The following is a 26,127-nucleotide window of genomic DNA, read 5'->3' as shown; positions in this document are numbered from 1 at the left end:
GTATCAGTAATAAGGAAGTTTACCTGTTAAGAGGACTTTTAAAGGCACTTTAGAAGTCATGCGGCTATAAAGAAGTGCCTCTGGCATGTTCCTGTAATTCATGGTCTCATATTAACTCTCATTTTCCTCATGAATACAGCCATTTCTTCTGTGTTAGTTGACCCATGCACCAGGTTTCCCTGTTAACACGTTGTGGCAAAGAGAATTATTAGAGATAACATTTATTTTATCAGTTATATACTGGACTTTTATGGGCCCGGCTTTACTGTAAGATTGATTTCCCTGCTGTTATCACATTAGTTCTATTGATTATATCCTATTTCTTATATATACGTTATGAAATGTGTATTTTTCTATCATCCCATATTAGCTTTTCCTTTTTTGCCACGGTTATGAAGGAGCTGTAACCTTGAAACTTTTCCTCCTCAGTTTTATTCTCCCAGTAATGGGAACTTCCATGAGGATGTTTCCCGATGATTCATCCAAGAGGCCCAGAGGTCTGAGGAAATACTATCCATAGCCCCATAAACGGCAACCACAGGACAACATGTGCTGTTGCCCTGCACTTCAGACAATAATATTAGTAATCAATTCTCTAGAACTAAGGCAATGAGCGCCTTTATCTCTCGTTTGGCGTTTATGACTTGGTTAATCGTTAAGCAATGCCTTTGTGTCCCCTAGGATGGAGCAAGGACATATCTGACACCCCTCGTTCAGTTTTCTGAGGGTTGATCCAAAGAGTTAGCCAATAGCTGGCAGCCAGTATATGACCCTGGGATGCAGGGTATAAAGGAAGGCCATCTGAGACAAACCGAGCTTATGCACAAGAAGCTCAGAGCAGTGGAAGAGATCTCTATAAATCTAATACTAGCCTAGTCTATACATCAATAAACAAGGACAGCCACGGCGGTTGCTGCAGTGCTCTGCTCTTTTAAAACACCGTCAGATGACTGAAGACTTAAGACCCACACTGCTGTTTTATCCTTGACTGTTTAAATTGGAGAATCTCCTTCAGCATTCCTGATGGAGAGGCTCAAGTCAAACGGAGAGGGGCATGTTAACTCCGCTTATGATGCCACTCTGGATGGACCTCCTAACTATCAGGAGACCAGCTTCTCTAATGGGGAGCACAGGACAGTGCGGCCTTCAGTGGCCAGCGCCTTTGGTCATGACACTTTGGACCGAGTGCCCAACATTGACTTCTATCGCAACGTGGGCAGTGTGAGTGGTCACCGGGCCGTGCGACCATCCCTGCAGGAGCTCCACGATGTGTTTCAGAAGGTGAGTGCATGTATGACTCTGAGAGTGGAGTCTGCAAACATTAATGATACAGTTCCCCTTTTACTTCTTGTTCTTTTCTTGTCTCTCCCCTGCAATACACGGCCTGCATGTTTGTCCTTCACCTCACCTTCTGCAGAAAGTGCTTTACACCTGTTTTCCTCCCAGAGTCCCAAATTCAAGTCACCGATTCTTTAACTGCAGTCTCCTGTTCTGCTCCTGACCTACACAGTCCATTCGCTCAGGTTAAAGACTCAAAACAGAGTGAAATGGGATCTTTTACAGTTGTTTAATCATTCAAACATCATCTCTTTCAGTGTCCGCAGTTCAGTCATTAAATCTTTACCCAAAGACTTGTGAAACTAAAAAGGACACCGAAAGTTATTTCTGGAGCTCAACGACAACTGACACACTTTAGTGCCGTTTTATTAGGCCATTATACTGCCTTGTGTTGCAAAAGAGATGGGGTTATAGGTAATTTAGGTTTTATAGGTTGAACTAGATAAGTATTCTAACACAAAACAGACAAATGAAAAAACCTATGTGTTTTTCCAGATTAAGACTGATATAATGCTATTTATCAACAGATCATCACTGTCTTTACAAAAAGATAAAATGTTTCATTCATCTTGAAAGACTAAATATAGCTGACTCATAGTTTTGTTGCCAAGAATAATAATAATCTGATTCATTAATTAATCTAAAAATATTTACCTACTCTTTACACTTTCAATAAATTAATGACCCTGACATGGTGTTCAAGTAGTCTGAGATTTGAAAGACTCAATGAGATAATTTGCTCTAATCACAAACTCCATGGCACTGCAGCTGAAAGGCTGACAAGTCGTCGCAAAAATCTCTTTCTTTCAAATAAATGAAACGCATCTGAGAGGTCTCACTTAATCAGATGTCAGACAGGAGAGTCATTTAGCAGTCAGTATTCATCTTCATAGAAAGTTAAAATTAGGTTTGTCTTGTTCTCTCTATTTTTCTCTTCAGTTTACAGAGACAGACACACGGCAGCATACTGTCGCAGCTTTATCAATCTTCATCCAAATCAAACCACTGTGGATTCCTCTCCCTCTCTAAGTTCTCTCCTGTGTGTTACAGAGACAGCAGCGGGAGAAAGTCAAACACACAACTATATGAAAAGTCAGTCTGTATCTCATCATGAGAGAACAGAAAACACTCTGCGCCAGAGAAAGCAACTTCTTATTAATGACACGTTTGTTTTTTTTTACAAGTGAAAAATGTAGTCTACATTTTTAGCCTACTGTGCAACAAGCACCATCGTCATGATGAATACACCCCAGTTGTGTCTATTGAGACAAATTTACATGTTTCCATTTTCCCCACAGAATGGAGCCATCTCTGTGCCAGACACTGTGGAGGACGATGGCGAAGGGAGTGACGGGACCCCCTCTGATGATCTGGAGTCTGCTGTCCCCGTTGATAGCAACAAAGGAGTAGTAAAGTTTGGCTGGATAAGGGGCGTCCTGGTGAGTTATGTTGGGTCATGGTGGGATCCCTCTGCTTTATAGAAGCAGTATCGCTTTACATAACTGTGACCTGGCAAAAGGAGGCTCGATAGTGGGGCTTTCAATGCCAGAGTCTGGGGTGATTTGCATTTGCTAAAGAGCTGCTGGTTTATCATTTAGGCTGCTGGCATGAAGATTTAAAAAAGGCCCTGAAATGTTGTTAATGCTGCTTAATATTTTTTAATTGAGTTACATTTTTTTTGGAATAGAAAATATGGATAAATGTCTTTATGTTCAAGAATGCATGTCATTAACATTAGCATCTTTCTATCCCTTACTTGACACAATAATAAATCATGACCCACCACACTGAAGACTTTGACCTCACGTTTTTCTTCTCTTCCACAGGTGAGATGCATGCTGAACATCTGGGGTGTCATGTTGTTCATCCGTCTGTCCTGGATTTTTGGTCAGGCAGGCTGGGGTGAGTGAGACAAGGGTATATGTTGGTCAGACAGGACACACATGGCTACCTTCTTCTATTTATTCTCATGTGCTCAAAAAGGAATTCAGTGTTATGAATTCACCTCTTGAAGTGCCTCAAAGGCATTTCACTCTTAACATGTACTGATGTAACAGAGCCACTGTAGCTGGCACCATCAGTTAGAACATTATAGCCTTTTTATTCTTAATACTGCTCAAGGGAGGCTGGGAAATGTTGCTTAAAGGGTGACTTTGGTATTTTTCAACCTGGACCCTATTTTCCCATGTTTTTGTGTCTAAGTGACTAATGGGAACAACAGTTTCTGAAACTGTTCCAGTTTTGAGCAAGAGAGCTGCAGTCTGCAGCGGTAAAACAGGCTGCAATAGGACCACTCAGGACATATGCACCCTAAATTTACATCCACTAAAAGTATTTGTTTTTGGCACTGACAGGTTTGGATTGCTATTATAAGTGTTTGACAACATTATTATTATTTTTTAAGATATACTGTACATTATTAATCCCCATTGGGAAATACATTTTTTCAGTCTGTTGTCATATACACACACATGCACAAACAGGACCTATACATGCATTAAATGGAAAGATGTCAGAGTCAGGGGGCTGCCCATTGACAGGCACCACAAGCAGTTGGAGGTTCATTGTCTTGCTCGAGGGCACCTTGGCAGTGCCCAAGAGGCAAACTGGCACCTCTCCAATTACCAGTTAACACTCCATATTTGGTCCAAATGGGGACATGAACCGGCAACCCTCTGGTTCCCAAAGCAGGTCCCTGTGGACTGAGCTATGGAAAGAATCCAAACAATAACCTACAGGGCTAAAAAATAATGAACCCAACATGGAAATGCCAAGAGCTGCAGTTCTTTGAACGGCCACTGGAGGCAGAAATAAACATGTGTACAGTTCATGACAGCTGTGCATGTGTGGGAATTTTTAAATAACTCACTCATTCACTCAAGGCTTCAGAACGAAAGTCCACAAACCAGTGGGTGACGTCACGGTAGCTGCATCCATTATTTTTACAGTCAATGACAGGATCCCTACAGAGATAGACCTTTTTGTTAAAAAGCAAGATCCTTTTGTTGAACCAGAAACAGCTCCAAAAATGCTATCCCCAAACCAACCAGACAGCATCCAAATAAGAAATCATTTTATCATTGTAAAACACACGCCATTCAAAGTCAACAGAAACAAAATAAAACTCACAAAAGCCATCTTGGTTCATCTTTCCACCCTTCCAACAATCACCAACTCTGGTTTGGTTGAAATTAACTCTTAACTTAACCAGTTGAATATGAAAATATGCTGGCTTTGTACACGCTAAAATTACTGTTAATTTAAAAAGGAGTCTGGTGGGTTTGACAATGGTGATTTCAGGGCTGTTTCTGGTTAAACAAAAAACTCCACTTCTGTAGCGATCCTTTCCATAATGCTGCCAAACACTTTCGATAACAATTTGAGTCTGTCAGTGGCAAAAACAAGCACTTCTAGTGGATGTAAATTGACGGTGCATAAATACCCCAAGTGGTTATATTGCAGCCTTTTTGCCAACACTGGCTGCAGCCCTCTCGCTCACTGGACCAGTTTCAAAATGTGCTGTTCCCATTTGTCACTTGGACACAAGATATGGGAAAATGGGGTCCATGTTGAGAAATACCAAAGTTTCCCTTTATTGTGTGCTTCAAATAAAGCATTATCAACCATTGGTGAACCCAAAGAGGATTCCCTCAGGTGGAGCGGGTTATTTTCAGGTTTCTAATGTTATCTGGAGCACCAGCAGACAGATCCCACGTCTCTGTTTTTGAGAAATGAGGGTGCTGTTACCAGTAATTCTAGCAACTAGAGACAATTAAAGGATTACAGTCCTCCACTCATTAGCAGTGAGTGATTGAATTGGGACAGATTCAACTGAACGAGCCTTTCTGTGGTCCCATAATGATCTAAACTTGCTGAAGGTCTAGTAGGAGAGCCAAACCTCTGTGTGTGTCCGTGTGTGTGAGAGAAACAGGGAGAATGGGGAAAGTGTGTCAATGGCTTCATGAGTGTGTTCACTGCTTAAGAACCTATCGATCCGCAGCAGCTTTTGTTCAGGCAGCGTAACTAAATGGTTTTGAGAAGCAGAAAAAAACGCTGCAGGCAGTAGGCAGAGCAGGTACAGCAGACGGCTGTAACTTATAGCCTCCGGGCTCCACTGGCACGTGGACGCTCAGTGTGTTTAAAGGTGACTGTGGGGGGGGTTTCATTTCACAATCAGAATGTATGATGACTGACCACTTAAATATAATGCCTGAGTAAGCTGTAGTTGGAATCATTTTGAGCCTGTATATGTTGTATGTGTGCATTTCAGGTCTGGGGATTGTGGTCATTGTTCTCAGCTGTGTTGTCACCACCATCACTGGCCTTTCCATGTCTGCCATCTGTACTAACGGTGTGGTCAGAGGAGGTAAGATTGTCAACAACTCATGATGAGAACATTCGCAAACCTTTCATGCAGGCATTTAGATACTTACAAAGAGCCGCTGCAGCCGGCTCCAACAGTTACATTATTTATAAATATATATAGCCCAAGATAACACACACACACACACCCTGACATAAAATCTTTTACCGAGAGAATGGAATGGCCAGGAGGGCAGCTTGTGCAGATAAAGACACAAGGCTCAAAACTGCACCTGAGTGTCACCTCTCGAAGCTCTCTCTCTGTTTTACAAAGACTTCAACTTGTCCTGACATTAAATCAATGAATCAGTGATGTAGTGATTAATCATCCACCACTGTTACGTATGTGTGTGCTTCATTTTGTGCTTTCAGGAGGAGCCTACTACTTGATATCTCGCAGTTTGGGACCAGAGTTTGGCGGGTCAATTGGTCTAATTTTCGCCTTTGCCAATGCAGTGGCTGTAGCCATGTATGTGGTGGGATTTGCTGAGACTCTGGTCGACTTGCTCAAGGTGTGTGACGCTGTAATCCTGAGGTGACTGTACACTGTAAACCTCAATATGCTCACTCAGCCTTTTTTTGTTTTTTTGGAACAGCTTGTAATTTGTACAATGCAGTAACATAAACATGTCACACAAGGCAGGAATTTTATGTCATAAGTTTGTTGTTGTTTGAACATTCAATTCTATGTCATATAACCATAAAAACTTTGAGTACACATTTCATAACATTTGTTTTAATTCAGTTGAACTACAAAAACATGTTGTGGTGAGCTTAGACTTCTCAATTGCAAGAAGAAGGCAATGAGATGAATCCTGAGCCAGGAAGTGCTCTGTATTTCACCTCAACACAACTTTATGTCCAACACTCTGATATCCACACAGGCAGGAGGTCACTGACTGTGTTTACGACTTAACTCATGGTGCTGTTACCACAACATTAACTGTAACCCATTAGAACCATTGTGAAATACATAAACATTAATCCCTGCTTAATGGGTAACGTGACGGAACACATTTAAATATAGTTTTCTTTGATATATGACCTTTAACACATCGTCTCACCAATGCATTCTTACTCCAACCTCGTCACATATCAGTGTTTCGTCATGGACTTTCCACGTCAAGATGCAACATGTAAGGTACCCTAGATGTGTTGGTTGTTAACGTTCTGGGACACGGTGTCAAGTTATGCCTGTTACATGTCTTCTTTCAAAACACGTTTTTACATCCAGTCTCTTTCAAAATAAATGCACTAAATTGAGGTTGTTTTTCCTTCAACAACAAACGCACGTGGTTAGGTTTAGGCAACAAACGCACATGGTTAGGTTAAGTAAAAAGAACAAGGTTTGGCTTTATGATCTCATGGGACACACACGCCACTCTCCTGGGTGAAGGTCGGTGTTTGTTGGACCCATCCAACGCTCCTCCTGCCCGCCCCACTTGGACTTTCGCACTTTAACTTTCGTTCTTTTCCCACTGCTGTTCCCCTTGATGCTACCGGGCACTGTTAAACTAACAGCTCCCAGCCGCATGATAAAGCATGGCTTTTAGCGTCCCAAGTGCCGGATTTCAACGACTTCGGAGTGAGGCTGGGTTGATCTCAGCCCCAACACTGTACAATGATAGTGTTGTTTATTGATCATAAACTAATAAGATGAAATCGACTTTATACATTTTAGTCAAATTAACTCAAAAATTGTTGACTTAACATAAAAAAAAAATTATGTCAAGGTCACTGGGGATGGATATTTGTGTCCAGTGAACATATATTTTTTTTATGTCATTTTGGCAATCTGGGGCGTTTGTGTAGAGCAGGGGTAGGCAACCTGTGGCTCCGGAGCCACATGTGGCTCTTTAGCCCCTGTCCAGTGGCTCCTTGAGCCTTTGAGAAAAGAAGTCTATGGAAATTCCTTCTATGAATCCAAATGTTGCTGAACCTCGATAGCAGTGGCTGGTTAGCTATGGATGCCAAATCCAAAAAAGTAAATTGAATAAAATAGAGAATGTAGTAGTGCGTGGACAGACTTGTTTGCTCTCACTGCCAGCTCTGCAAAATTTAAGTACCAGATAATTATAAATAGTGCCCTGCACAGTGGCCACCTTGTGGTAAAACATATTAATGAATGCTTATTTAGATCATAAGTATACGCTAATTTAGACTTAATAGGCTATTTACCTTGGTTATAAGGCTCAAACATGTTTTGCGGCTCCACACAGATTTTTGCAAATTATTTTTGGTCAAAAATGGCTCTATTAATGGCAAAGGTTGCAGACCCCTGGTGTAGAGTTTAATTACAATTTTTTTTTTTGTCATGGATTGATAGGGGGTTTTACAGTGCACAGGGAATTAAGGTGAGACATTACAAGTGAAAACATTTTCATGCACTAGTCAGTTTAGAGATTTTGGACAATTTTGCCTCTATAACTTTTCTTCTTTCAGACTAGTGTGGACAAAATGTCCAAAATACACATTTAGGTGCTTATTTAAATTTAAATTTTGTTCTGGAAATTTATGCAAAAACTGCATATTCAATTAGAAAATGCCTTATTTGCATATTCAAACATAACATTTCAGAAAACTTGCTAAAAAACAATTGTCTTGATGGAAGTAATCAACTGGGGAAGTTTCATGATGATACCTATTAGTAAAAAGTATTAACCTAAAGTGTCTTAAAAATGTATGGAATTTTTAAATACATATCTTTATCTTTTTTTCTCATACTCTGAGCCAAAAATCTGTAGGTTTTAACAAAGTGGTTTGTTCATATATCATTCATAGCCTGATATATGTAACATTTAATTAAAAAAAACATGGCAAAAATTGATTTTTTTTAAATGGCTGTAAAAGAGAGATATCCATAATTCATATTTTAAAACTGTTGTCTCCTAATAGGTCGACAAATTAAACAAGAATTTTGATTCTGCATTTATTCAACGTTCAGAATTTTGTTCTGGAAAAGTATGCAAATGTGTGCATATTTGATTAGATCATGCCTTATTTGCATATTTAAACATAACATTTCAGAAAACGTACTACAAAAAAAATAATTGTCTTACTTAATGTAAGTAATCAGATGGGGAAGTTTCGTGGTGATTAAAATTTGTGTCCTTTTTATGGGGAGTCTCCCCTTAACACTAAAAAATATCCACCATATTTGACAGTACACTTATCTGTGTGTCTTTCCTCCCTTCTGCCTCACTCAGGATAACGATGCCATCATGGTGGATCCACTAAATGACATCAGAATCATTGGATGTATTACTGTGGTGTTGCTGTTGGCCATATCAGTTGCTGGCATGGAATGGGAGGCCAAGGTGAGGGATAAACATCACGCTGGCTGTACGCCAATCATCTAGTCTTGTTGTAGTAAAACATCTCACTTTGATCACTTTCATTCTTTTGTCCACACAGGCACAGATTATCCTACTTATTATCCTGCTGGTGGCCATAGTGAATGTATTCGTAGGAACAGTCATTCCTGCAACCGACACTCAGAAAATCCAAGGCATCTTCAATTATGATTGTAAGACACCCTCTCCAAACATGCGCACATCCTCATCACAAACATATATTGATTTAACTCACATATTTGGAGATTCGACTCTTAACTTCTTCCTCCCTCTTCATTTTTCCTCCCTCTCTCACAGCGAAAATCTTCTTAGAGAATTTTCCTCCAGATTTTAGAGGGAAGGAGAGTTTCTTTTCAGTGTTTGCCATCTTTTTCCCTGCTGCAACTGGGATCCTAGCAGGAGCCAACATCTCTGGCGACTTGCGGGTAAGAACCATACATAGGAATCAGTACATAGGTACATAGGTTTCTAAACAAAAGGCTAGAAGTGATACAAATAAAGAAAGAAACCACTGCATGTTTGTACTTCTTATTCTTTGAGTCATTGGATAGTATCAGAAGCTGTTCAATTTATTTAATAATTCACATCTTTACAATATTATCTTTATTACAGAGACTTTTTTTTATTATAGAGAGACTTTTATTATATTTATCTTCTATCTAAAAATGTTTAACTGTAAGACCTCAATGTCAATTTTCTTTACCATGGTATTGAACATGGTATTGAATACCAATCTATACCAAGACCAGTATCATAACAACACTACTTCATAGTCACAGTTACGCCTGGAATACAACATGTTCAAACACAGATGGTTTTTTTTTAACAGGATCCTCAGGGAGCCATACCTAAAGGTACCTTACTGGCCATCATGATAACTGGAGTCACCTACCTGGGTGTGGCCCTCTGTGTCTGTAAGTACAGTAATCCATGAAATGCGACTCCAAAGAGAAACTTTACCAATTTTACATTTGTGTCTTTGTCTTTATAACACATATAAACACTGGAATATTTTCTGTGAGGTTGGTTGTTGGACTAGAAAAAAAAATCCTAAGCAATGCATCTGTTCTTCTCTCCCATTGGCCAGCTGCCTGTGTTGTCCGTGATGCCACAGGAAACCTTACTTCCATCATTAACAGTACATTTGAAACATCATGTAATGGCTCTGCAGTGGCTGCTTGTGAGCTCGGCTATGACTTCTCTTCCTGCGCAGTAGAAAAATGCAAATATGGCTTGATGAACAACAATCAGGTACACAGCCTTTTAAACTCTAATCCACACATAAAAATGAGCTCTATTTTCATCTCTCACAGTTTCCTCTTCTTACCTCACCTCTGGTTTAGGTGATGACCTTGGTTTCTGGGTATGGTCCGCTGATCATTGCTGGAACGTTCTCAGCCACCCTGTCATCAGCCCTGGCTTCTCTTGTCAGTGCTCCCAAAGTCTTCCAGGTCAGAAACCCACCACATTTTTTCTAATACAATTTGCAATGGCAATGTAAAGTTTTAGAGGAACTCTCCGCTGAGGTGTAACTAGATTGTTGCTCTTAACACCTGTGGAGGACAGATTTGTAATCAATCTCCTGGTCTTTTCTCGTAACATTTGTACTTCAGCCAGGACTAAAAGCATGCACTCCAAGATTTCATATTTCAAAGTAGACACGGTCATACTACCAAACAGGTAACACAAGGTCATGTAGTAGTACCTGCACCTAAAACTAGTGCAATGAAGAAAACGATTTTGTACAGAGCTACCGCTCAGTGGAATATGCTATCGTGTTCCCTGAAAAAAAATCTCCTAACATAGGTCATTTTAAAAACAAAAAATATTCTTTTAAGATTTTAAAGAAATAAGCAACTTGTCAGCTGTCATCTGGTTTATAGCTATTTGTCTTGCGGTCGTGTTGTTGTATTACTGTTAACCTTTCTAGGGGTGTGTTTTTTTTTTTTTTCATTATGGGTTTTCATTTATTCATTATTATTATTATTGTGTGTTTACTCTATTCTATTCTATTTTGCACCTTGGAGTGCCTTCCTTCTTGATGGAAACAGAGTTGTGGTTTTCTCTATTTCTTGTTTTGTCTGGTTATTGTATGAGTCATTATCACTGATGTTGGCGTGATTTTCCTTTGAAGTTGTGGAGGTTTGGTAAAGGTATGGCTGAATCTAGAGTATATGGTGTCCATACCAGAGCATCCTCAGGTGTCAGAGTGTGTCATCAGACCTTAGATGAAAAAGCATCAGGTCTCAGGAAAACCTCTGTCAGACTTGAGATGAAACGACTTCAGACAAAACAGCCTCAGAAAAAAAGGTCTCAGACAAAATGGCCTCAGAAAAAAAGGTGTCAGACGAAACTGCCTCAGAAAGAAAGATGTCCGATGAAATGGCCTTAGAAAAAAAAGGTCTCAGACAAAATGGCCTCAGAAAAAAAGGTCTCAGACGAAAAGGCCTCAGAACAAAAAAGGTCTCCGACGAAACGGCCTCAGAAAGAAAAAAGGTCTCAGACGAAATGGCCTCAGAAAAAAAAGGTCTCAGATGAAACAGCCTCAGACAAAATGGCCTCAGAAAAAAAGGTCTCAGACGGAACAGCCTCAGAAAAAAACAGCCTTGGATGGAACGGCCTCAAAAAAAAAAATCAGTCTCATAAAAAAACAGCTAATCTAGAGGTGCAGGGTGGGTTTAAGGGAAATCTGAATTTTGGGTGAGACGTAGGCCTGTATTTTTTGTTGTTGAACGTCCATGTACGTTGTAAGTTGGTGTTGTGTTTTTATGTATGGAACCCAAGACAAATAGTTGCTGCCGATGTAGCTACCAATGAGAATCAAAGTTAACAAATAAACAAATAGATTAACTCCTTAAAAACAAGAAAATAAATTCTAACTGAAGCTCTGTCTCTTCTCAGGCACTGTGTAAAGACAACATCTACAAGATCCTGCACTTCTTTGCCAAAGGATACGGCAAGAACAACGAGCCAATCCGTGGCTACATCCTCACATTTATTATTTCTGTGGCATTCATTCTCATTGGTCAGTTCAGTTGACATAAGATTTTAACACCTTTACAACTAAAATCATACACTTAACGTTAAAATGTATTTTAGGTTTCAAATGAACAAATATGAAACTGACAAATGTTTTCGCAATCACTCTAAGATGAATTCCTATTCCATTTCCTGTTCCTGTTTATTTGTCTCTGTAGGTGATCTCAACACCATCGCTCCTATCATCTCAAACTTCTTCCTGGCATCTTATGCTCTCATCAATTTCTCCTGCTTCCATGCATCCTACGCCAAGTCTCCAGGTGGGTCTCTGCAGACAAAGCTAGTTGCTTATAAATGAACAATTCTGCCTGAAGGCTGGAGTAATTCAACTTGTTTTCATCCACTGATATCTCAGTTTCTTTTCAGGAATAATGTATAAGTGCCCAGAATTATTTTAAAACAAGGCCACTAAAAACACCTACTGCAAGACATTCCCTAGGACAACCCGAGTTGCATCAGATAATTACAGTTCGATTTGTTTTAAATTTAGAATAAGATTTAAAGATTAAACACTAAATGTCACTCTGAATAGAATTCTTTGTCTGCACAGTCTGTCCGACAGTCTGCAGTTACTAGATATGGACTATCTCCTGTTATACTTTCCCCAGGTTGGAGACCAGCATATAAATACTACAATATGTGGCTGTCCCTGGTGGGCGCATTGCTCTGCTGTGTTGTTATGTTTGTTATCAACTGGTGGGCTGCTCTACTCACATACGGCATTGAAATCCTCCTTTACATATATGTCACTGTCAAGAAGCCAGGTAAGCTACGTGAACATGTTTGCATGTTTGGAGGTATATTCATGATCCCTGCATGAACTAACATGTTAGGATTTCTCTCCAGATGTGAACTGGGGTTCGTCCACGCAGGCGGTGACATTTGTGAGTGCAGTCAGCAACGCTCTGTCTCTGTCCGGTGTCGAGGATCACGTCAAGAACTTCAGGTAAAAATCTGCATTGCATCACTGTGGGTGCAAATATTCAAAACAATATGACTTTTAAAAAATTAAAGGAAATAAAGGGAAACCTTGTATGCTAGTTACTCACTCCGTGTTACATTTAATTTGGGAAGCAAAGTCTGTTTTGCTCACATGCCTCCATGGTGAACAAATAATCCAAAAATGGAGACAGTGCTTGATGAATTTAAGTCACAGGGATCCGTGTTTAACAACTGCAAAACTACATCAATACATCATATGTGTAACAACTGGTGAATCAGGTGAGAGTGGACTCAAACGTGTGACAGTTCAGGTAAAATAACACAGTCTTAAGTGGTCAAAAGGTTGGTTCAGTACACAGAAGGACTTTCAGTACGTGCGTTTACATGGAGCCATGTACTCCTTTTGCATTCGGGTTGGAAGCCCTACCCGAATAGAAATGCTCCTTGTAAACACCTCAACCCGAATGAAAACAGCCAACCTGAAAGAAAATCTAATCGGGTGCACAGGGGTGGAATATTCCTTTTCAGAACCCGAATGGAAGAATTTTTCTGTCTTGTATACACCTCCTACCCGATTCCAGTGATTCTATTCTTTCTGCGCATGCTCGTTTCCTTGCCCTTCTGGCGCGATGACGTATACAGCATGCATAGCAACGGGCTGAGATGGAGCAGTCGGACTCGTTGCACTCACCGGTTTCCATTTGCCACAGCACGGTCTTCTATCTCCCTTCTTCAACCTTCTACCTCCCTTCTCCTCCTCAACAAACGAAGTATTAGCAGAACAAGGTTGTTGTCGTACTGCTGCTTCGAGAATATAAGCAAAACAAGCCCGGAAAAGGCACTAAGGACGGCGTCATCAAGCATCTTGTTATCCGGAGTGAGGACTACAGTGTTTTCTTCCAGTACTCGTAACATCCACCCCGCCCCCTATCCAATCAGAAACCTTCCCTGCCCCAAACCTTGCGCAGACCCAAATAAAGGCGATTAAAATGATCTCCCATGTAAACCCTCATTCAGAAAGAATATTTCCCATGTAAACTACCTGGAAAGACTTTAAATCTGAATGGTTTCATTCAGATTTATTTCATTCTGAATGAGAAGCCATCATGTAACCGCACCCAGTGAAGGCAAACAATTCAAATAGGGATGAGGACACAGGGAAACAAAAGGTTGGACCGCTAGACACAGAGAGCTAAGATAAACTGGCATTGAGAGAAAACAAGACACACTCTAAATACTGTGGTGAGGGGAAGGATAACGAGACACAGGTCAGGCTAATCAGGGCGGGACAGACAATCAGACACAGGTGAAGTCATCAAAAGGGAGGGAAAACACACAGGGGCAGGAAGTGAAGTGATCTGACACGAGAGGAGAAGTGAGTTTAAAAGTAAAACAGGAAGTAACATGAATGAATGCAATACAAAAATATAACCTAAGAAACTTAAGCTGTGACAGTATGTGTAGAAGCTATCAAACAACTCCTACTATTTAAAACTGAACTGAAAGTGAATCTCTCTTCCCTTCAAAAGCAGACTCCATTGACAAAAACAGTCATTTTGCCTCACTGAAAGTGAAAGCTGCTGGTCTGCTGCGGCCTCGATCAGTCAGGTAGTGTTATCATGTGACTTTGGTATTTTAAAGTGTTAGTTCATATTCAGCAAAGTCACACAATAACAAACTACCAATGAAGACAGTGGTAGATCAGCAGCTTACGTGTTCAGTGAGGTAAAATTACTGATTTTGTCAAAGGAGTCTGGGTGAGAGCTTAGATTAAGTTTTACTTTTAGTTCAGTTTCAGAGAGAGTTTGTGAATGGTTGTTTTGATATAGTTTTGCCATTTTTGAACGTGGAGCCCTGTAGCGACTACTATCAATGAAAATAGCAGCTAAGAGGCTGAGTAGGCTCTTAGTAGTCCCGCAACAGTCTGGCGTCCTGTCCAGGGTGTACCCTGCCTCTTGCCCAATGTCAGCTGGGATAGGTTCCAGCACCCCCGCAACCCCCAACAGGATAAGCGGTTATGGAAAATGAATGAATGAATGAGATTACTAAAGCAAAATGAGATGAAATGGAACATTACATTATGTGATTATGTGATTACGGTCAACAGAAAATATCTGAGCCAAAACTCGCCCTCTTTGTCTAAAAAGCTGCCAAGCAAGTGACCAAAAGAATGAGTGCAGCCTAAATAAATAATAAACAATGAGAGATAATACACATTCTGACTACAACCCCTGTGACTTAAATTCATCAAGAATTTTCTCCATTTTTCTTCATTCACCATAAAGGCATGCAAGAAAAACAAAGTTTTCTTCACAAATTCAACGTAACATTTGTGATTGATGTACAATTGATAATTTGTGGGGGGTGAAGTATTCCTTTCACAGTATGACATAAACAACCTGAGACATTTAAATCAAAAGGACATTTTCAGAATCCTGATTATACCGAGGGACATTGTAACACATTTTTGTTTCTTTCTCAGGCCTCAGATCTTAACACTGACTGGTTCAGCACGGGCCAGACCAGCTCTCCTACACCTGGCTCACTCCTTCACTAAGAACTATGGACTCTGTCTCACCTGTGAAGTGTTTGTGGTAGGTTTATATCATTATCTCATTAACTGCAATTGCAAAGCAATGGATATTACCAAGGCAGCACATATCTTCTTTCCTAAATCGTTATTTAAATACCAACATTCTATTTAAATCAAGATTTGCACATCAAGTGAATTTAAATTGTGCAAAGTGCAGACTTCACATGCAATGGATATTCACGCAAATATCAAGCAGGGATGAGGGAAATGCCAACTGTCTGGACATCTAAAACTAAAGTTTAGGGTCAGTCGTGTCTTCTGAATATGAAAAGGCTGTGTTTCCGTCTCTTTCTCTCTCAAACACACCCACACAAACAGTTCCACTCACACACAGCTGTATGTTGTGATCCCTCCAGGGCCCGAGGTCAGAGGCCCTTGAAGAGATGAATGCTGGCATGGAGAAGAACCAGCTGTGGCTTAGGAAGACCAAACGCAAGGCATTTTACGCTGCTGTGGCCTGTGACAGCTTCAGGGAAGGGGCCGAGAGCCTGCTGCAGGTCAGTGTGGTCATGATTTACGACAGATTTCTTCAGCTGAGAAGAAAAAGAAAACAAATAAACTTGCTAACCCAGAAAAATCCATTGGATTAATGTGTAACCTGTGAGTTTTGATCAGAGGGAGACGGCACATTTAAACATTGCAGGAACAGGTTTTATTGACCCGTTTCACCCTCACAACAGCAAGTATCTATTGCTATGTTATGACTCTGGCCTGGATGTGTCTTAAGGATCTGCTCGGGACATTAGTGCAGGAGGAAGAAGAGGAGAGAGTTAATGAGGAGCAGGAAAACAGTCTTATGGCTCTGGCTATCGCACTTTGGAGATAAGGCCTCAGTTCATTGTCAGGATTGCTTACTTCAAACAGCATGGCAGATTAAAAGCTATAATTGATTAACACTGCATTGGATGGGTCCCTGCAGACAAAGTGAGATCTGCTGAGTGTTGTGGTCATAATTTTTTGGCGGTAAAACAGCTTCACAGCCTTCTTGTGTGGGACATTTTGAAATTTTTTGGTGTTTTTTTTTTTCAGTTAATGAAGACTCCAGGTTTTACAACCTCTGGGTTACATTTTGCCTGTGTTGCTTCAGTGAACTGATTTGGAGTTTTATCTTTATGCTGCAAGTGTCGTGCTTTTCCCCACAGGCTTCTGGTCTCGGCCGTATGAGGCCTAACACATTAATGATGGGCTTCAAGAAAAACTGGAGGACTGTGGGTGCGGAGGCAGTGCAGAGTTATGTGGGAATACTGCAGTAAGTCACAAATAAGCACACATGAAAATGATGTATCTGAAAATTAAACACAGACAGCAGATCTTTGTGTTGAACTGCAGTCCTCATTCTCTGTTCTTTTATGGCAGTGATGCGTTTGACTTTGAGTATGGGACAGTGGTTCTGAGGATAAACGAGGGACTTGATGTGTCGCACATTGTCGAAGCTGAAGGTCAGTATAAAAACTTCTTTGGGCTATGTGCTTTAATCTGCAGGAATGCCTGCATCAGTGTGACAGTTATTTTTTTTAAAGTAGTTTTCAAGCAAGCTGCACAAATGTAGCTCAGAGTGAAACACAAAAACAGGAAATAAGTGCCCTCAAAACAGCAGCATGGGATAAATAAAGCAGCTAACATTGATACAACATAGCAGAAAAATATGAAAAAAGAAATGCCATTTGTAAATGTGTTTTAAGATATTATGAAACCTGGGAGAGCAGCAGTCGACTGGAACTGACTTCAAATCGAGTTTGACTGTTTTAAACTACCTAAAGAAACAACAGACAACTGCACTGCTGCTGCGGAACTTTTATTCTCACAACAACCCACAGTAACCGGCTATAATAAAATAACAGCAATAAGCCAGGGCACTTTGTTCTGTAGATTACAAGGTATTTTTAAAGGTCAGGTAGTTAACAGATAAGATGCTAAAATAACTGCCAGTTTACAGCTGTGCCTCTGTAGAAGTATTTACAATAACAAAGATAATCCTCTGTAATGTGAGGATTCTCACATTCTCACCGTCAGTGGGGCATCTTTCTATAGGCAACATAGGCGGCTGCCCGCCAGCGTAAAAAATAACCATAATAAAACATAAGGGAAAAATGATCCAAAGATCTAATGCTAACAGCCAGTCTGAAGAGGGCGTACCACCTCCAGTCCTTGTAATACAGTTCATCTTACAGTATGTGTTTATCAGTGAGTTATTGACACCGTCAGAACATGCTAGAGCATTAGGCGTTTTCAAACTGGACAGCTGGGAGGACTCTGAGAGAAACTGCCCACTGAGGAGCTCCCCAAAGAACTACATACCCTCAAAAGCTTTTTTTCTGTTTGCATTCACACCACCAATAAGAACACTGGAGTGATGTACGGCGGCTGGTATAACAACGCCACTTTCAGTTTGACGAGTCAAAGTCACTTTGATATTTATATTTCCACCGTTACATATATGCTCAGTAAAACCTGGACTTCACTGTCGGTCCATTTGTCCGTGTTTTCTTCTGGGGTTTTTTTGTTACGAGCTTTTGTATGTGTTTTGTGTTGTCTGTTGTTTACATGGCTAACAGGTTTTTAAAAATGGCGGTTGCTAGTGCTGCCTTGAGCCCCTTTCCCATTGCACAAAAAACCCGCTAACATCTAGCTTCTGTACGTAAGGGAAAGGTAACAATCGGCATTCATGTCTTCAAGGAAGTACAATAATTTAATAATAATACAACATCAAATTTATATAGCGCCTTTCAGGATTACAGCAGCAATCCAAAAAAAAATCCATAGGGAGGTAGAGAGGGAAATAATGCACAAGGGGCAAAGTACACTGAATTTAGAGGTTGTAGGTTGTATATAGTCTTTGCAGTGCAGACACAACAAAAAGGGGGTTCTTAGATCTATGACCAAGTTCCTCCAGTCCCAAAAACGCCTGTTGCTTGGCATAGTGGAGTGGAGAGCATTAGAGTATGAGAAAATAACAAAGGTAGGACCAAGTCATTGTTGTGCAAGTCATGAGTACCTCTCAAGTCTTTGCACTCAAGTCCCAAGCCAAATTACAGTTCGAGTTTCGAGTCCTAAACAAGTCACATTGCATGTTTCACCAAATGTAATACCATTTGAACAACAGAATAATTATATAATAAATTTACAAAAATCATTAATGCTTTTAAAAATGTGGATGTAATTGTTAAAATAAGTTTGTTGGAGGGTGTTGCATCTCTGTACTTTTCGAACTTTGCATTTTGCATACTGCAATACGTTGTCTATTGGCCACTGCATAGTTTTTGTACGTGAATGTACATGTTTTTTAATCATTAATGTAATGTTAGTTCTTAATGGTTTGCTCCTGCAACTTGATTAGATACTGTGGGACTGGTTCAAACAAAGTGGATGATCTGGGTAATTAAGTGTTGACTTGCTGGGAATGAATAGTGTTAACGTTAGTTGATTCAGGAAATAAAAGAGAAATAAACTGATTCATGGCAGACTTTTTAAATAACATACTTTTAAATCTTTGGGTTTGAGGGGAAGGTAGCAAGTATTTTCAAGTCAAAAGACTCGAGGCCAAGTCATGAAGTCATGAGTCACTGGTGCTAAAGTCCGAGTCAAGTTGCAAGTCTTTTTTGATTTTGTCAACTTGAGTATAAAGTAATTAAATTTGTGACTTGAGTGCAAACCTTTGGAGAATAAAAAGATAAAAGCCATTGGGGGACTCAAGGAAAGCTTGCCTAGAGCGTGTAATGTGCTAGGTCCGGCCCTGTTCGCAATGACTACATATTTATTATAAACTGGTTATCTAATTCTGTCTTCCAGAGGAGACGCTAAAGGCAGCAAGGGAGCAACAGGCACTGGACAATGAGATGAAGCAGAACGGAGGGAAATCAAAAGGACTGTTCAAGAAGTCCAGGAAATCCTCTAAGCAAGTGCTCACGACCAGAGGTACCGCTCTCTTTTGATGTTACTTCTCTCTGTTCAAATCTTACCTGACATTTCAGAGCGGCTTCGATCTAAGCTATGTAAAGCAAAGGTTGCATCAAAAGTCGACTGTGATCTTTAAATATGTGGGGAGAGGAGTTATCGTTCTCACTCTCCTCCGCTGAGATAACATACATTTAACAAAAGAAGTTCCATGGCACACATATTTTTTTGTTTTTTGGAAACTTCTTCACACTCCCATTGAGATATAATTGAATCAAGCGCCCCCACTAAAGATGTCTCTGAGGGTGTAATCCAATAATATGGTCCCTTTCGTTCCAGTTTGGAGAGCATCCCTTAAGAGCAGCAGCCCTTTAACCCAGACGGCAGAGGGTGCTTTCAGCCACTCGCTCGATCCGTCTCTGTCTCTACATCGCACACACACATACACACACCACTGAGCTGCGTCCTGGCAAGACTGCGATGGTCGTTAGTATGCGATCTGGATCCCACTCATTGGAACATTAAACCTGAGAGATGGCTGTTCCCACCGATGTAGACTCAGCTCTTAATGTTGATTTGCGCTAGTTTTCCTGTCCAACTTAACTCTCCATGCTCCATCAATGAATTAGATTCCCTCCTACTGTTCCTCTCCCTCATCCCCTTCTCATTTCTCGCATCTTTTTCTCTCCCTCTCTCAGTGTCGGTGTGCGGCCCTCCGCCCCCGCAGGTTGCTAAAATGAATGAGAAGCTGTTGGAGGCCAGTGCTCAGTTCGAGAAGAAACAGCCTAAAGGCACCATTGATGTGTGGTGGCTGTTTGACGATGGAGGTAGGTGTTGGTTCCCCGAGGCAGCATCCTCTTATGTATCTCGCCATAAAGACTGTAACAGCTACGTGCACAGAGACACATCACGTCCTCCTTGATACTAATGCAGACAACCTGCAGATTGAAGAAACTGATTGAGTGGAATAAATAGCGCCTGAACAATAAAACTAAGAAAGGAAAAGGTTTTAGTGCAAGCACATAACAATCAACACTTAACAGTCCTTTTAAAGCATAATCAGGACATTTGGAATCAAGTCTCCTGATGTGTTACCTGACAATACTAATACCGGCATTTGGCCAGGGAACCATAGTCAGTTTTTAAATATAAAAAAATGATGATACCACCATTTAAAAAGTGCAGTCAATGCGATTAGTGGGTCCACAACTTAATGAGTCTCTATGTTGGAAAAAACAGATTAGCACAGTTACAACTACAATTGCAAGAAGTGTTGGTATTTTGGGAAAAGTCTGACCTATGATAAAGGTCGCCACTCTTCTATGCTAGTCTTTGGTTTATCCATTGATATATTACTGTAACTTAGTCTTGGCGAGTACTTGCTTCTATCTTTTGATTAAAACCATACTCATTCTTCTCAACCGTTGTTTCTCCAGTTAGGCATCATCATTGTCTATCAAATCAAGCAACTACAGATTGCTCTATCTGTACACTTCCCCAAACAGGACCCTTCCCTCATATTTTCATTAGCACTATTCCTACAATCACCAATCCACAATTATTCTACCTCAAATAACCAGTGGTGGATGAAGTACCTGAAAGCTATACTTGAGTAAAAGTATAGATTTCTTACCAGAAAATTCTTTGGTAGAAGTTAAAGTCACCTATAAGAACATCACTTTCGTAAAAGTCTTTAAGTATCTGATATTTACTGAACCAAAGTATCAAAAGTCATTTTATGATATTAAATGTACTTAAGTACTGAAAATACAAGTAAAAGTAAATGCTGGTTTTAAAAAAGCAAGCAGTCAGAATAATGAGGATCATGAAGTTTTTTTCTTCTTAACCGCCTTAAAAATGGAGCGTACATTACATTTGAAGAAAAACAAGGTCGTCTTCACAACTTAAAGGATATAAAGAAAACCTTTGACCTACAGGGCTGACACATTGCAGAGTCACTGTCACAAATCTTTATCTCCTTAAATCATTACTTGCCCTCTCTGCTGTGGGACGCCATTTCCTCTCGGTCCCATTGTCAAGTGGAATGTAGTAGCTAGCATATAGCATAGCATCTAATCTGACATGCAGCCTGAGCTTGACTGGAAGTCCAAACTTAACTACAGCTTTGAGAGCTCATGTTTACACTCGCCCTTATATGATTAACCAAAGTCTAACTTGCAAGCTAGGACCGCTGATTTGCCAGACCTTCAAATTTTATTTTGAAGTAATGAAAATGCTGAGGACATAGAAATACAAACTGGAGCAAAATACTTAAAAGCATACATTTGATATAGGAAATGTACTGGAGTAAAGTGAAAGTTGACAAAAATATAAATACTCAAATAAAGTGGAGGTACTCCCAAATCATCCTCAATTCTCAAGTTATTCTCAAGTATTTGTTATACTACACCACTAGAAATAACCATAAACTCAGGCCTCCTATCTGTCGAACCTCTCAGTCGCAGTCTGGTTTAATTTACAGCGGTTCAATGATACAAAAAACTTAACCATCTCATATTTCAAAATTAGCACCTGCACAATTTAAGAAAGCTGTTAAAGGTTTGTTTTTACCTCCATGTGTTATATTATGGATTATCTGTGATAACTGCCCACTAATAATTAATGATTTTAATTTTATGTTTTAATTTGGGTACCTGCATATATGGATGTCTGCTACTGTGTGCAATCTTATCTTTTATCTCCCTTTACTATCCTTGTATAGCCTGAAGAGTGCTTTGATCAAGCCCACCTTCCCATCACATTTATGTTGCTTATGTACCCTTTTTGCACATGTGTAAACAAATAAAGTAAACTATATTGCCTGATCTGGATAATGACCAAAATGTAATCAGCTGTGTCCTGGCCAAAGCTTGAAAGAGAGTAATAAGAGTTTGAGACCTCCTGATGACACTCAGATAAACTGATAAGCTCCACAACATAACCGCCTTGGCAAATTTGAAAAACCAAGATACATCTTTTGTACAGTAATACAAGCTCGATTCATTGATTTATTCTATAAAATAAAATGCTTTTCATCCCTCTCAGGTCTTACCTTGCTGCTCCCCTACATCCTCACCACCAGGAAGAAGTGGAAGGACTGTAAATTAAGGATCTTCATCGCGGGGCAGCCTGGACGCGCTGATCTGGATAAAGAGGAGTGAGTTTTTAAAAATAAATAAATAATGTTTTAATATTATTTTTAGCTTAATGGGTGGAAGATGGATTGCGGAAATGAATTGGTAAAATCCAGATATGAAAATTCATGAGCCAACAACATCCATTTATTTACAGGAGATGTTATTTGGCATTAACTGAAAACTATTACCAACATTAATATAAAAGTTAATCAGTGTGTAATAATCCGTCTTGCAGGATGAAGTCTCTGTTGCACAAATTCAGGATTAACTGCACTGACATCAACGTCATTGATGACATCCATATCCCTCCCAGGACTAACAGGTAATTGCATTTCTGCAGTTATAAAAGTGACAGCAGACCAGATGGTACTACAGTCATAGTAAAATGTAATCACCTCATAGTATCTGCATATTATACAATAAAAAAAGAGTGAGCTCATGTTCTTATTTGCTGTCCTCCAGCCTGAAGAAGTTAGAGGACATGATTGAGCCTTTCTGTCTGCATGAGGGGTCTAAAGACGCTGCTCAGGCTGAAGCCATGCGGAAAGCGCACCCCTGGAAAATCACTGATGAAGAGCTGAGCTCCTTTGAGGAGAAGGTAAAACGACTGACTCCAAGATACCTTTCTCTTACATGTAGTGCTATTCACAGTCACATTCACAGATTGTTTTGGCGTGAATGTTGACCTTGTTGTGAGCAGTTTCATGTAGGAACTATTTTCTTTCTACCGAACTACACCTGCTAACTGTATCACTCAGCAAAAGGAAGCATGCATCTACTGCTCGCCTAGCTAGCTAACATTGCAGCTCAGCCAAGGAGCCCACCATTAGTATTTACATCTCACACTGTCCACTGAACCTCTCGTTCATGACAAGCAGCAGCTTCCTGGGCTAAAAACTGAAGCCAATGTGGAAATGCCAATACTGCAGTTCCTCAAATGGCCACTTGAGGCTGGCTCCACAAGCCAATCCCCATAGACCCCCATGTTAAAATGTCCCAATTTACAGCAAAAATAAATTGTTTAAATGTGGTACGAAAATGTGGTTTTGGTCTCTATAATTTTCCCATTTACCCACATGTTTACATTGTATTAAGGCTTAAAGTTATGCATAATTAGGGGGTTCTACCACTTTGAGTAACAGGCTGTTTGCAGTTCTTAGTCAGATCCACCCCTCGCTCCTCCAAAGCTCCACCGTCTCATCCAAATATGGTCACTTTTGGCTCCAAAAAACCGAGATGGCGACGACCAAAATGCCTAACTCCCTAAGTCCACAAACTAATGGGTGACGTCACAGTAGCTATGGCCATCGTTTTTCACAGTCTATGGCCCATAAGTAGATGCACGCTTCCTTCTGTGTGGTGATACAGTTAGCAGGTGTAGTTTGGTAGAAAGAAAATATCTCCTACATTTAATGGCTCACAACAAGTTCTGCGGATTATCTTAAGTAACTGGGTCATGATTTCTGGAAAGAGATATTGCTGTTGAGTTTTTCAAAAGTAGTTTTTGGTGCTTTGAGCACCACAAGCCGAGTGCCATCTAATTCCATTACATTTGAGCAAAGGCAGACATCTCTACGGCCAATATCCGCAACATTCGGCAACTCACACCAAAACTATCTAGATTAATAAATACCACTACAGGTAAAAGGGAAAATCTGAACTTTTGATTTTCAGGTGTGCTGTCCCTTTAAGACTTTCTATACAGTATAGACTTATTTAGTTTGGTTTGGATGGGGGTGTGTTAAACAGCAAAATCAGGTTAGAATTCACCATTAAAAGTAACTGCTGCTGTTTTACAGACCAACCTCCAGGTACGACTGAATGAGCTGCTTCAGGAAAATTCCAAATCAGCTAATCTGATCATTGTGTAAGTACAACCAGCTGCTGCCTGAATAACATTGACCTGCCAAGCTTGGAGGAAACTGCCTAACATTACTCTGTGTATCCTCACCCCCCTCTGCAGGAGCATGCCCATTGCCCGTAAGGGGTCTGTGTCTGATTTCCTTTACATGGCCTGGCTGGATGCTCTGACAAAGGACCTTCCACCCACCCTACTCATTAGAGGCAACCACAAGAGTGTGCTTACTTTCTACTCTTGAGCATACTGTGGGCAGCTATAAAGGATATAAATGGCAGTACCATAATGTTCATAAAGCGCACCAGAACCTCGAATGATGTTATTCAGTCCTCCAGACCAGCACCACAGTGTAACACAAACATGTTTTATTTAAGTCATGATGAGAGCATTTATACTCACAAGTGCTACAATAAAAAACTAAAGGAAATACCCAAAAGACACACAGAAATGTGGTCAGCAGAAGAAAGGCATAATAATGGTTTTCATTTTTGGTCACAGCTAAACCTTGTTAACATTTTACCATAAGCTGTTTTTATCCCTTGGTCTGTGCCATTTCATGACAGCTTGTGGCGAGCTGTGATCTGGAAAAGAATTACTTGCACTGTGTGAAGTTGCAGCCAGCTTGCCAGCAAGGGAACCTCACATTTTACTACACTGTACAGCGACCAGTATAAATCTTTAACTGCTGTGCTGCACTCAGGGTTTCTATGAATGCTGCCAGTCAGGATCAAGACTAGCCTCAATAAAGAAAAATGTATTTCTGACATTGAAATTGAAAATGTCATCAAGTCTGAATGTGAATTTAGGAGCATATGCAAAGTTTAAGCTCTTTGCAACAGTGGCAAAGGAGGCACAAAATGATATAATACTCTCAGATATTATTATATACACAAAACAAACAAAAAGCTCACATTTTGGGGTTAAAAAACAAATCACACGTCTGCCCAACTCAGATCAGCCCAAAGAACAAAAACAGAAACACAAGGCTGCTTTCAATGGTCACACTGAGTGACTGTGTCGTCTGTCATTGTAAAATAAATGTATATAGTAGATGTCTGAATTCACTAGTGGATATTTTTTGAGCAAAAAAAGCCCCTTTCTGTCATGAATGATTAACAGCATCCGTTCTTTTAAACTGTGTAGAAAAGGTTTGATTCTTTTTTTTTTGAGCATTCCTTGATATTCACTGAGTGTAAAATACACTGCTATCATGAAGCTGTTTACCTGTTCCACATTATACTGTTGAAATATGTCTAATGTTACTATCACAGCACAACTTTTTGTTTAAGGAAATTTTAGTGAAATAAAAGATTTTAATGTCAATTCCTCTGTATATTTTAAGCTATTGACAGTCTTTCTATTTAAATTTATAACTGTGATTACTTTGAGATGAATGATGAATAAAATTTCGAGCTGTTCTTACTCTTGTCTCTGTCGTTTATTATATGATTAGATGAGATGACGTCAGATCCTGCTTACGTTTGTTGATGTACATTAGCGTCACTATTTAAATTTCGAGAAACTATACTTACATTAACTATATAATTATAGCCCATTTTTTAAATTTAGGTTATGATTGTTGTTAAAACTTAACAAACTGGGGTTTTATAT

The 26,127-nt window shown here is 40.0% G+C and overlaps 1 protein-coding gene across 1 annotated transcript; it reads left to right on the top strand.

Moving 5' to 3' along the window:
• The first annotated feature begins 806 nt into the window (after window positions 1-806).
• slc12a1 (solute carrier family 12 member 1) lies at window positions 807-25,938 on the top strand. The gene is made up of 26 exons (XM_033623374.2): window positions 807-1,281; window positions 2,637-2,777; window positions 3,165-3,240; window positions 5,609-5,704; window positions 6,073-6,212; window positions 8,907-9,017; window positions 9,115-9,226; window positions 9,351-9,478; window positions 9,883-9,967; window positions 10,141-10,304; window positions 10,397-10,504; window positions 11,955-12,078; window positions 12,251-12,352; window positions 12,701-12,856; window positions 12,939-13,038; window positions 15,517-15,628; window positions 15,984-16,124; window positions 16,770-16,876; window positions 16,984-17,066; window positions 19,417-19,542; window positions 20,220-20,348; window positions 22,567-22,678; window positions 22,894-22,980; window positions 23,121-23,256; window positions 24,458-24,525; window positions 24,622-25,938. Exons 1-26 carry the CDS (start codon window positions 1,024-1,026, stop codon window positions 24,755-24,757), a joined length of 3,138 nt encoding a protein of 1,045 aa, XP_033479265.1. The 5' UTR covers window positions 807-1,023; the 3' UTR covers window positions 24,758-25,938.
• The last annotated feature ends 189 nt before the right edge of the window (window positions 25,939-26,127 follow it).

This window comes from Epinephelus lanceolatus, chromosome 2 (assembly GCF_041903045.1).
Source record: "Epinephelus lanceolatus isolate andai-2023 chromosome 2, ASM4190304v1, whole genome shotgun sequence".
In the NCBI taxonomy this organism is placed as follows: Eukaryota; Metazoa; Chordata; class Actinopteri; order Perciformes; family Serranidae; genus Epinephelus; species Epinephelus lanceolatus.
Note: the sequence above shows the minus strand (reverse complement) of the source record. Positions and strands in the feature narration are given on the sequence as shown.

Bases quoted from the DNA above. Each gene is read 5' to 3' on its own strand.
- slc12a1 (XM_033623374.2), top strand. From the start codon at position 1,024: ATGGAGAGGCTCAAGTCAAACGGAGAGGGGCATGTTAACTCCGCTTAT. The intron at 16,125-16,769 runs GTCAGTGTGGTC...TTTTCCCCACAG, and splicing joins GGGCCGAGAGCCTGCTGCAG to GCTTCTGGTCTCGGCCGTAT. The intron at 20,349-22,566 runs GTAGGTGTTGGT...CATCCCTCTCAG, and splicing joins GTGGCTGTTTGACGATGGAG to GTCTTACCTTGCTGCTCCCC.